We start from the raw sequence: 12,724 nt of genomic DNA on the forward strand, positions 1-12,724 counted from the left end.
ACTAGGGGAACCTGGGAGCTGAGGTCCAATAAGCCAGTTTCCTAAGGTCCTATTTTTGGTTTATTTATTAGTCCTATTTATACCCCGTCTTTCTCTACCACAAAGGGTAGAGGCCTTAATGCTTTAAAACACATACAATTCCAGTAAAATTAAAATTAAATTGAAATTAATACATATTATGCATTAAAACAATTAAAAACATTACATTCGATATAATATCACACTATCCATAATTGTAGTCCAAAGACATTCCATAGTCATTGCACATATTCCAAATATGTTATTGTACTGAACTATTCTTCGAAAGCCTGATCCCAAAGCCAAGTTTTTACTTTCCTTTTGATGGGGGCTTTTTTGTGTGTGTCAGGAGCAATTTGAGAAACTGCAAGTCGCTTCTGGTGTGAGAGAATTATTGAGAGAACATGCTGCCATGTGCTAAGCACACCTGCTCTCCCTTCCCTACTTGGAGTCTCAGAAACAGCCCTCCTCTTGGCTGAGAGGCCGCCCAATCACAGCGGAGGAGGGCTTTTGGTGGGAGGATTCGCTGTCTGTTTCCAAAAAGGAAGAGGACAGGCGGAGAGATCTTCAACCTTCCCTGCCAAAGGGGTTCCTAAGACCATTACAAATTTATATTTTCTTGGCGAGCCCTCTGAAACCCCCTCGTGACCCCCCCCCTCAGGCTCCCAACCCCCAGGTTGAGAAACGCTAATGTAAACTGATACTCTTCGTTTCTCCACCTCATCTTCATTCCACGAGTCTCTTCTCAATCTTTCAAGGTGTAGCTAGGTTAGATCAACATGATGAATTGCTATCCTATGTTAGAATGGAGTTCCTCTATTAAAGCTTAACTTCTTTCTCAAACACATTTTAATGTTTGCTCCTCAAATCAATCACAGAATCAAAGAGTTGGCTTGTGCCAGCAACCAAGATCTCTAACCATGGCATGCACTCTAACAACACACACATACTTTACTATTATGTTGTTTTTAAGCTTACCTCTGCATTCTCTCCAGAAACATACAGGATTTGAGCTCGGTAGTATCTCTTATCCTCCCAATCTGTAAACGGCGCCAAACAAACCAAATCCGGATGAGGACGAACTGGCAGAGGGGTCAGTTTCAGCTGATTGATCTCAGCACACAAACTTTTTAACATTTCCATGCTTGTATCATCTATTCTGTAACCCCAGAAGTGTCCAACCTCTACCACCTAAAAGATAAATAGCATTTTTTTTACCATTTCCATGCTCTGACATGAGTTTTGTTTGTCTATATAGTCTTTTAATACCTACCTCCAAATACCTCTACATATTACCTGTCAAGTTCGGTACTTTTAAATTTTGTCTTATTACATTTGGCCCAACCTTTAGGTTTTAATTGCGTCACAGTGTCATCGTTTTACTGTTTTATTGTTTTGCTTGATGTTCATTATTTGCTTATGAGTTTTATTGTGTATTGTATGTTGTTGTCAGCGGCCTTGGCCTTTGTAAGCCGCATCGAGTCCTTCAGGAGATTTTGCGGGGTATAAATAAAGGTAATAATAATAATAATAATAATAATAATAATAATAATAACCATGTATTGTAGTATTTGGCTCTTGTATTATCTTAAAGATAATGTTATCTGTATGAAGTCTTATTATTGAGAAAAAAGTGGGATATAAATGTATAAAATAATTATGTATTCTTCAACATCGACTTTTAGATTTTGCAGGTAGAAAATCACATTTATAAATGTCTCATTTTGCTTCAAAAAAAAACACACTGCAGTATTTGAGACCAAGTTATGCTGTGGATTAATTTGCTTATCTGTATTTCTCACACATTTGACATAAACAAAGGCATTATTGGGTTGCTGTGAGTTTTTCGAGCTGTATGGCCATGTTCCAGAAGCATTCTCTCCTGATGTTTCGCCTGCCTCTATGGCAGGCATCCTCAGAGGTTGTGAGGCCTGTTGGAAACTATGAAGTGGGGTTTATATATCTGTGGAATGCCCAGGGTGGGAGAAAGAACTCTGGTCTGTTTGAGGCAAGTGTGAATGTTGCAATTGGCCACCTTGATTAACATTGAAGGTTTTGGGGCCAAAATTGTGAATTTAGATATAACCCAGGTGTAAGCTGAGGTTCTTCTGCGAAGAGGAGGAAAACACCAATGTCCCTGCCATTTCCCCACCCATGCATTCAAAAAAGGCCGTAAGTAGTAATGCGGCTTTGTATTTCTAGGTGCAAAGATTACTGAAGATGCAGACTGTGGCCAGGAAATCAGAAGACGCTTACTTCTTGGGAGGAGAGCAATGTCCAGTCTCGATAAAATAGTAAAGAGTAGAGACATCAGACTGGCAACAAAGATCCATTGCCTAGTCAAAGCCATGGTATTCCCTGTAGTAACCTACGGATGTGAGAGCTGGACCTTAGGGAAGGCTGAGCGAAGGAAGATCGATGCTTTTGAGCTGTGGTGGTGGAGGAAAGTTCTGAGAGTGCCTTGGACTGCGAGAAGATCCAACCAGTCCATCCTCCAGGAAATAAAGCCCGGCTGCTCACTGGAAGGAAGGATACTAGAGACAAAGTTGAAGTACTTTGGTCACATCATGAGGAGACAGCAAAGCCTAGAGAAGACAATTATGCTGGGGAAAGTGGAAGGCAAAAGGAAGAGGGGCCGACCAAGGGCAAGATGGATGGATAGCATCCTTGAAGTGACTGGACTGACCTTGAAGGAGCTGGGGGTGGTGACGGCCGACAGGGAGCTCTGGCGTGGGCTGGTCCATGAGGTCACGAAGAGTCGGAGACGACTGAACGAATGAACAACAAGTAACGCGGCGAAGAAAGCAGTGGCAGTTTTTGCTTCTTTAACGTTTTCTCAAGATGAACTAGACTCTTGTCTTTTACCTTTATGCTCAGGGAAGTGGATAGTTACTTATTAAACAAGTTATGGAACAGGACTCACATTGATCCACAGATAAGTCAGACCAGGTTTTGGGGCTTGATTATTAGGCTAAACTTTCTAGACTTACACATGAGCTTATAGGATAGTGTAAATAATTAAAATTCCTTAAAAGGGCTAAAATATATTAAAATTCACCATCATCACTAGATGCTGGAATACACAGTTTTGAATGTACCTCAGTGACGCTGATAGATAAATCAAGGCTGTTTATGGTCGGTAGTTTTTCCAATTCATTAGGGAACTTCACAGCAGTCACTGTATGCTTCTGAAAGTGCACATTCACTCTAAAATAAAAAAAAGTGAAATTAAAAATCACTTTTATGGCAGCCTCCAATCAGGGTAGTAAATACTCTTTAAATGCTGATAAGAGAGAGGGAAGAGAACTTCTTCTCTACATAAAAAATGGCTATTTTGGATGTAATTAGATAAATACAATGTACTGGAACATCTAAGCATGAGTATGATTTGAGTGCTGGACCAAAAAAAAAGCTGGGTTCAGATACCCACTCAGCCATGGGCAAGTCACACTTGGCTTCAGAGGAAGACAAGAGATGCACCCACACTCTAAAATTAATGTAGTTTGATACCACTTTAACTGCCATGGCTAAAAGCTATGTAATCATTGGAGTTGTAGGGTTGTTGTAGGTTTTTTCGGGCTATATGGGCATGGTCTAGAGGCATTCTCTCCTGACGTTTTGCCTGCATCTATGGCTACCTCTGAGGAAGCTTGCCATAGATGCAGGCGAAACACCAGGAGAGAATGCCTCTAGACCATGGCCATATAGCCCAAAAAAACCTACAACAACCCAGTGATTCCGGCCATGAAAGCCTTCGACAATACATTGGAGTTGTAGCTTCACAATGTCTTCCAGAGGATTGGTGCCTCACCAAACTACAGCTCTCAGGATTCCATTACACTGACCCACTGTGGTTAAAGGGGTGTAAAACTGCATTAATTCCAAAGTGTAGGTACACCCTAGGTCAAGCCCCGTCTGAAAATATTTTCTCAAAGAAAATGCAAAAATGGGCCCTTCCACACAGTCATATAACCCAGAATATCAAGGCAGAAAATCCCACAATATCTGCTTTGAACTGGGATATATAGCAGTGTGGATTAGTATTCAAGTTCAAAGCAAGTATTGTGGGTTATTCCGCCTTGATATTCTGGGTTATATGGCTGTGTGGAAGGGCCCATAGGTTCAACTTGGGTTGGCATAACTCAGAAATGACTTGGGGACACAGAACCACTTATTTGACACACCAGTCCCTAATTTTTAGTATGCTTGGTCATACGCACTGCTCTGTGCATATGATTTCTGCTTGTTAAATCAAAGCAAAATGGTCCCAGGAAAGGAATGGAAGCGAATGCTTCCCCATAACAGGCATACCGAGAACCCCTCACAGCCGCTACTGATCCTCTTCCCATTTTGCTCTCAATCTCTTCTGGGGAATGTGTGTTAAGTTCCAACTGCATTCGGAGCTGCGACATCTTCAGGGCCAAATACACCGCGGGAAGAACTTTAAACGTTTGGGTTGGATTCCGAGAAAATTCTATAAAAGCCCTATATGAAAACAAGCAAAGGAAATGAATTCAACGTTGTGTTCTGAGGATTAGAACCAAGAAAACACAGGTGAAAGCTTTTCTATTCCTACAGGCATTTAGGAACTGGCTGTGAGGGATTGGGGCCCCTTGGTGGTGCAGCAGGTTAAATCGCTGAGGTGCTGAACTTGCTGACCAAAAGGTTGGCGATTCGAATCCGGGGAGCGGAGTGAACTCCTGCTGTTAGGCCCAGCTTCTGTCAACCTACCAGTTCGAAAACATGCAAATGTAAGTAGATCAATAGGTATCGCTTCTGCGGCAAGGTAACAACGCTCCATGCAGTTATGCTGGCCACATATCCTTGGAGGTGTCTATGGACAATGCTGGCTCTTTGGTTTAGAAACTGAGATGAGTACCACCACCCCTAGTTGGACACGACTAGATTGAATGTCAGGGGAAGCCTTTACCTTTACTTTACCTATGCTACTGATTAGGTACTTTTCAATGGATGTGTTTTACATGGCATTTAAATGTGTTTTGTCTTTGTCCTTTTATCTATATGTGTTTTAATATCTGTCAGAGCCAGTACGGTGAAGTGGTTTGAATGCTGGATTGTGACTCTGAAGGCCAGGGTTTGAATTTTCACTCAGCTATGGACTTAGGAGAGTCACATTATCTCAGCCTCTGAGGAAGGCCTTCGCTTTGAGGCTGAGAGATTGTGACAGGCTCAAGAACACCCAGCGGGTTTCCGTGGCAGAGTAAATCTTGTCCCAAACACCCTGTGATCATTTTGCCTTTGAGTTGCCTTGACTTGGAGACATTCAATGACAAGTTCTACAAGCTCTTTAGCTTGAGAGGAGGGAGCAAGCTTGTGTTCTGCTACCCTAGAGACAGGGACACGGAACAATGGCTTCAAACTACAGGAAAGGAGATTCCACCTAAACATTAGGAAGAACTTCCTCACTGTGAGAGCTGTTCAGCGGTGGAACTCTCTGCCCCGGAGTGTGGTGGAGGCTCCTTCTTTGGTGGCCTTTAAGCAGAGGCTGGATGGCCATCTGTTGGGAGTGCTTTGAATGCAATTTTCCTGCTTCTTGGCAGGGGGTTGGACTGGATGGCCCACAAGGTCTCTTCCAACACTATGATTCTATGACAAAGAGTGTTGGTGCCTCACAAGACTACAACTCCCAGAATCCTACAACTATGGCCTGACATTATTTTCCCTTTCGTGTTCTCATTTGAAGGCAGAGAAAACATTGAGAGGATTTCACCAAATGGGACAATAAAAGTTAGGGCATAAAAGGGATGAAAGGTAGCACTGGTATTCCCAGTAACCGCTTGCTAGTTGGGTATTTTGATTCCCATTCAAAATATGCTGTGTGTTACAAGCTAAAATCCACTTACTTGGTCCCATCGTAGGAAATAGATTTTACTTGGCCGCACTGTCTGAACAAGGACTGCAGCTGTTCATGGTAGAGGAAACCAAATGGGGGCATGTTCTTCAACTGTTGGGGGAGAAAATATGCGCCTTCAGAAACAACAACTTCTTCTTTTTCAGTTTAAGAGAAGTGATTTGATTTGGATTGCAATCCTGTTGCTAAACCACATCATTCATGCAACACATTTCCAGACAGTTTCATAGGGAAGTGAAAGTGCCACAATTGACGTCATCTTACGGGTACAACCACAGAAGAATCTCATTATGTGGCAAATAGGAGAATCTTTTTGTATGAACCAACATAGTTGGTTGGTTCAAAAAAGGAAACATGCAACTCCGCTTTCTTCTCCTTTACCGCCTTAAACTAAGGTTAGCAGGTGCATCTACACCAGGAATGGGCAAACCTTTGCCCTCCAGATGTTTTGGTCATCAACTCCCACAATTCCTAACAGCCACCACTGGAGAAACTACACTGTCTAGCCGGTATTGCACCACCTGACATCCGCCGGGAAGTAGCAGCCAATAGTGAACGGACCAAGGAAGACATCTCCAGCTCATCCCTTGTTTGGGTATCAGCCAGCACGTCAACGACTTAAATCTAGAAATAGTTTTCTAAGATCTACAGAGACACCCAGCAAGCGAGAGTCCAAAAGTGGCAGACTCAAACCCAGAACACCTCAATCAATAGCTGATACCAAATGAGAGACACCCCCGGGCACACAGAAGACTGGGTGACTTGGAAGGCGCTAAACAGACTGCGCTCTGGCACCACAAGATGCAGAGCCAACCTCAAGATATGGGGCTACAAAATGGAATCCACGACATGCGAGTGTGGAGAAGAGCAAACCACTGACCACCTGCTGCAATGCAACCTGAGCCTGCCACATGCACAATGGAGGACCTCCTTGCGGCAACACTAGAGTCACTCCAAGTGGCCAGCTACTGGTCAAAGGACATTTAATCAACTACCAAGCTTGCAAAATTTGTGTTTAGTTTGTTTGTTTGTTTGTTTGTTTGTTAAAAAATGCAATACTTGCTCCTGATATGATAAATAAATAAATAAATACAGTGGAATCATGGGTGTCCCTTATTTCACCTTGTTAATTCTACCTTTCACTCCTCTTCATCCCACTGCCTTCTTAGCATCCACGCATCTGCCATCTGTCTGCAATCTTTCCTCCAACAAAACATAGTAATGTGTGTCTTTTCCATCCCTGGGCCTCGTGTAATGTTTCTGTTGCCTTTGCTTTCTCTTTGTCTCAACTTCCTGCCCCATTTGCCCTTCTTTCCCTCCACCAGGCTGTTGCTCCATTCCACACATCCTTCCTGAAGCCTTCTCTATCCACTTTTTGCATTGCTTGCCAACATTTTTTGACTGACCTAGCTCATCATCCACCAAAAGAAGTAGAGCAAGAAGTAGGAATTAAAAAAACATACACACACAGGGGTGGGTTGAAGCTGTATCAAAACCACAGAAGATCTGTAATGTAGGGGATGGAAATGTAAGAGCCTTCCACACAGTCATATAATCCAAAATATCAAGGCAGATAATCCACAACATCTGCTCTGAACGGGAATATCAGAGTCCACACTGCCATATAATCCAGTACAATGTGAATTTTTTTACAGCTGTGTAGAAGGGCCCTAGGACTGTTTGCAAGCCAGTAGAGCAAAGTGATGTTGGTGATGTTCGGAGCCACACTTCAACAACATATGAAGGCCCACAAATTCATTTTCACCCTCATCTAATCCAACATCTTGAAAATTTCATACACGTCCATTTAGGATTCAGAATGAAATATAATATAAATATAATATAAATATAATATTAATATAATATAATAAAAATAAAAATATAATGAAAAATAATATAAATATAAGTATTATGTTGTCAGCTGCCCTGTGGGCCTTTTCAAATTATTTTCACAAATTAATATTATTTATTTTATTTTATTTACAGCTTTTATATTCCGCCCTTCTCACCCCGCAGGGGACTCAGGGCGGATTACAGTGTACACATATATGGCAAACATTCAATGCCAATTTTAACATACAAGATATACAGACATACACAGAGGTTATTTAACTTTTTCTGGCCGCCAAGAAAGCTGTCGCTTTCATCGTCCATCTGCGACGCTGATGATGCACTTCCACATTCCCACATGCTTCCCCGCTGGAATGCTCTGCTGGAGTCTTTTTTATGGCCTCATAAATCAGTTAATTTAGTCTCCCCACACTTTAAGGTGGTACCTTATTTTCCTACTTGACAGATGCAACTGTCTTTTGGGTTGCAAAGGTCGACAACAGGCTACACACAATTGGTTGGAAACCCACTCCAACCCGGGCTGGCTTCGAACTCATGATCTTTTGGTCAGAGTGATCTTAATGCAGCTGACACTCAGCCAGCTGCACCACAATACTCTGGTCAGCCACATTTTGGTGCCTCAAATGTTAGCCTTGTTTCTGGGTATATTTATTTATATATTTACCGTATTTATATACTGCCTTTCTCACCCCTGGGAGCACTCAAGGTGGTTTACAACATGCTAATGGCAAAAATTTAATGCCAACATACAATACACAAGGAAATCATAATAACTAATTACTACGTATAACTATGAGCTTAAAATTAATTAAAACTATTAAACATAAGACATATATAAAGTTTAAACATTCAAACAAGCATAAAATCATTCTAGTATAAACATTAAAATCCCATTTGACTGGCTGATTCCCAAAATGGCATCGGTTTTTCCTCTATCAGCTCTAGTTTTTGAGATGCAGAACTATCTACCAGTCTTCATCACCCATAGAAAACCATGATAAACATATCTAAGGGGCGGGTTTTAGCACAGCTGGTTAATCACCAGCAGCACAGTTCGAAGCCTGGGTTGGGGTGAGCACCTGATTTTCAGCCCAGCTCACTGTCCACCTAAGCAGTTTGAAAACAGCTGTAAGTTGTGAGTAGAGAAATTAGGCACCGCTTAAGCGAGGAGGTATTTTACAGAACCATAAAGGAAATACCAGAAAATGCTAGCGATCAAAGGAAAGAGGAAGTGTGCGATCAAGGGCTCTTTGCCATAGAGGATGGCACGACAACACCCTCTGTGGCCGGAATTGGGCACAACCTCCAGGACGCCGAAGTTGGGAAAAATGTTGACATAATACCTCTATCTGTTGTCTGTCCTGTCTATTTAACGGCATTGAATGTTTGCTGTGTGTGTGTTCTGTGATCTGCCCTGAGTCCCCTTTGGGGTGAGAAGGACAGAATATAAATGCTGTAAATAAATTTTAAAAATCTAAGAAACTAGAGCTGATGCAGTTGATCCACTGCAATTTTTGGAATCAGTTGTGCCAAATAACCCCAAGAAGAGGCCTAAAAACCAAGACATCAAGATTTCATTTGTTGTTGTTTGGATTGTCTGTGTAATATACGTAATAAGTAAGGCAAAGTGGTGAATGTAAGCAGGAAGAATCAATACAAGGATTTAATTTCCTCAAAATGAAAAAAGGCCCTCCCTCGGAAAAGCAGAATGGAATCAGAAAAAAGAAAAAGAAAATCAAGAGTAAATATGAAATATGTAAATATGAATATGACCAGGAAGAAAGACAAGTGGGAAAAGAATGCTATAACAACAATCATTAGGTCATTGTGTATACAACATGGACTATTTCAGACTTAATAAACATACCACTATAGTTGTTTTAGGATTTTCGCCCAACAGCTCCCTCACAGAAATTTCCTCATCATATTCTCCAACACTGAAGTAATTCGGATAGAAAGCTCCAGCCATAACCACCTGATAAAGAAGATAAAAGGAAGTAACTTTTTAAAAATTGACTTCTCTTTTAAGAACTCATTTACTCCATTGGCATGACCACTGCATGATCGACCCACATTTTGGCTTCTGGTTACATTGAGGTTTCAATTTCCGACATGCATTCTCCTTCAGACTACCTCCAATAGTCCCCTAGGCTCCTATTAATGTAACAAACATTGCATCTACTTAATTAGTGCCATATAATTAATACTAAAAATGCCTAGAAAAATGTATTTCTTACTTGTAAGTAAAACTGTGTATTTTAATATAAAACCTCACAGATTTCCACTGGTCAGTCTTTAATATTTCTAATGTGAGCCTCATGAGACTCAGTGTTGGAGCAGACTTGAGTGCTGGACTAGGGATTCTTGGGAATCAGGACTCAAAACCCTTACTACTACTACTACTACTACTACTACTTCTTTTTCTTCATTAGCGGAAGAGATCCTACAGCTAAATGAGCTGTTGGAAGTTAAAATGCAACTGAAGACCCATCTCTTCCAGCAGATCTTCCCAATGAACTTTCAATAATGAGTTTTGAGTTACATTCTATTGCTACTACATATCAATTCTGAATATATGTTTAGTGCACATTTTTTATATTTTTGTGTTTTTATCTATGTAATTTATTATACATATTTTATGTTCGTATGTTCTTGACCCTCTGGTAATGCAGTAGGTTAAGCCTCTGAGTTGCTGAACTTGCTGACCAAAAGATTGTCAGTTCGAATCCAGGAAGCAGGGTGAGCTTCCGCTGTTAGCCCTACTCCTGCCACCCTAGCAGTTCAAAATCATGCAAATATGAGTAGATCAATAGATACCGCTTTTGTGGGAAGGTAATGGCACTCCATGCATTCATGCTGGCCACATGACCTTGGAGATGTCTATGGGCGACCCCGGCTCTTCAGCTAAGAAATAGAGATGAGCACCACCCTCCAGTCAGACAATACTAGATTTGACATCAAGGGGAAACCTTTACAATTATATGTTTTTGAATTTGATGTATTGTCGAAGGCTTTCATGGCCGGAATTCACTGGGTTGTTGTAGGTTTTTGGGGGCTATATGGCCATGTTCTAGAGACATTTTCTCATGACGTTTCGCCTGCATCTATAGCAAGCATCCTCAGAGGTAGTGAAGGTTGTACTATGCCTTGAGCCATCAGGAGAGGCAGTTAATAAATAAAATTTAGTAGTAGTAATTCACACACATACACAGCCTTTATTGGCTTACAACAGCAAAATCACATGAGTGTATACAACAAGAGAAGTCACAGATAAAAAGGAAAGCATACTTTAAAAAGTTACTAATCTCAAGAATAAAATTTGCAACAATCCCACAAATAATGCATCAGAGTTGTGCAGAAGATATGTTCTATAACATCCTTGTCATTGGAAACACTGAAAAATGGGATTCCTGTTATAGCAGGAGTACTATCTTGCTTGAATTCTCTGAAAAAAGAAATTCAAAGCGACTCACAGTAAAACAAAAACAATATAGCTCTATCTATCTATCTATCTATCTATATTCTAGACTGCCCTCTCTTTCCGGGGGGGACTTAGGGCGGTTTAGACATAAAAAGGCAAACATTCAATGCCTTGAAAATCTAAAAATATGATTAGCCACAGAAGACCTTGGACAAGTCACATTCTTAGAATCCCAGCTTTATAGGAAACCAACAGCAAATTTTCTCTGAGTAATTCTTGCCAAGGACACCATAGGATGGGATGCCATAAGCTAACATTTACCAAACAGCAATGACAACAAATTGCATCTGACACAACTAATTGCCTCACCTGCAAGATGAAGCGTTGCTTGTAGACATGCTCCGAATCCATCACAGGAGGCTGGGTATAGGCATGCATATTGAATCTGCCAACTCTTTTTTTCAACTCTGCATACAATTCAGCCACCTAAAATAGTTAATTCAAGACTAAGACATAGTAACAAGCTACAAAAAAAAACCCTCATAAAATGAGGTATTTTTTTCTTATTTTTCCTGAATGACAACTGGGTCATCATGAGTAGAACCGTGTGGTTCCTACTACAATCCCAGAAATCAAATAATTTTTTTTTAATGTTGTAACATTTGTTTTATGGCTATAATTAAAGATTTATCAGCCAGAACCCTATATTTTAGGTGCCCAAAATCTGATGCTAGGGACTACATAAGAAATTGTTATTGGATGTAGAAAAAAATATTTTATGTAAGGGATTCCTAAGAAGAGAAAGTTCTTTTAGGAGTTCTTCCAGGATAAAGGGGTTAATAAAAGCTACTATCACTGGTCAACACATTTTGGTGCCTCAAATGTTAGCCCTGTTTCTGGGTATATCTGACCTGCCAATTCAAAAAATGGCACCAGTTTTTCTCCATCAGCTCTAGTTTTTGAGATACAGTACACAGAACATCTACTATTTGGCATGTGCTCACCCATAGAAAACCATGATAATCATATCTGCAGGTATTCACCTACAAAGCCCTAAATGGCTTGGGACCCGCCTACCTGCGTGACCGCATCTCCATATATGAACCCACACGTTCCCTTCGATCATCTGGAGAGGCCCTGCTCACGATCCCACCTGCGTCACAAGCACGTTTGGTGGGGACGAGGGACAGGGCCTTCTCTGTGGTGGCCCCCCGACTCTGGAACTCTCTCCCCAAGGACATCAGACAAGCCCCAACGTTGGCAATCTTTAGGAAGAACCTGAAGACCTGGCTGTTCCAGTGTGCCTTTCCAGATTAGGAAACTCCTGGCATCATGTCCCAAATACACTTTGTTAGAGACTAGGATTGTCTGCACATTGCATCTACCTCCAAAAAACCTCTACATACCTCCTGTCAAGTTCAGCACTTTTAATTTTGTCCATTACATTTGGCCCGGCCTTTTTAGTTTTTAAATGCATCATGTGTCATTGTTTCTAGTGTTTATTGTCTTTGCTTGATGTTTTATTATTTGCTTATGAGTTTTACTGTTATATTTGTGTGTTG

General features: G+C 41.0%; 1 protein-coding gene across 1 annotated transcript in view; it reads right to left on the bottom strand.

Moving 5' to 3' along the window:
- The window catches only part of TDRD9 (tudor domain containing 9), a 144,793-nt gene that overhangs the window by 22,739 nt on the left and 109,330 nt on the right, over window positions 1-12,724 (bottom strand). Inside the window, exons 21-26 of the mRNA XM_067463023.1 lie at window positions 11,532-11,648; window positions 9,609-9,716; window positions 5,883-5,983; window positions 4,330-4,503; window positions 3,117-3,225; window positions 997-1,209 (exon numbers count right to left, since the gene is read on the bottom strand). Coding sequence (XP_067319124.1) covers window positions 997-1,209; window positions 3,117-3,225; window positions 4,330-4,503; window positions 5,883-5,983; window positions 9,609-9,716; window positions 11,532-11,648 — 822 coding nt within the window. The remainder of the gene's footprint in view (window positions 1-996; window positions 1,210-3,116; window positions 3,226-4,329; window positions 4,504-5,882; window positions 5,984-9,608; window positions 9,717-11,531; window positions 11,649-12,724) is intronic.

This window comes from Anolis sagrei, chromosome 1 (assembly GCF_037176765.1).
Source record: "Anolis sagrei isolate rAnoSag1 chromosome 1, rAnoSag1.mat, whole genome shotgun sequence".
NCBI classification, from domain to species: Eukaryota; Metazoa; Chordata; class Lepidosauria; order Squamata; family Dactyloidae; genus Anolis; species Anolis sagrei.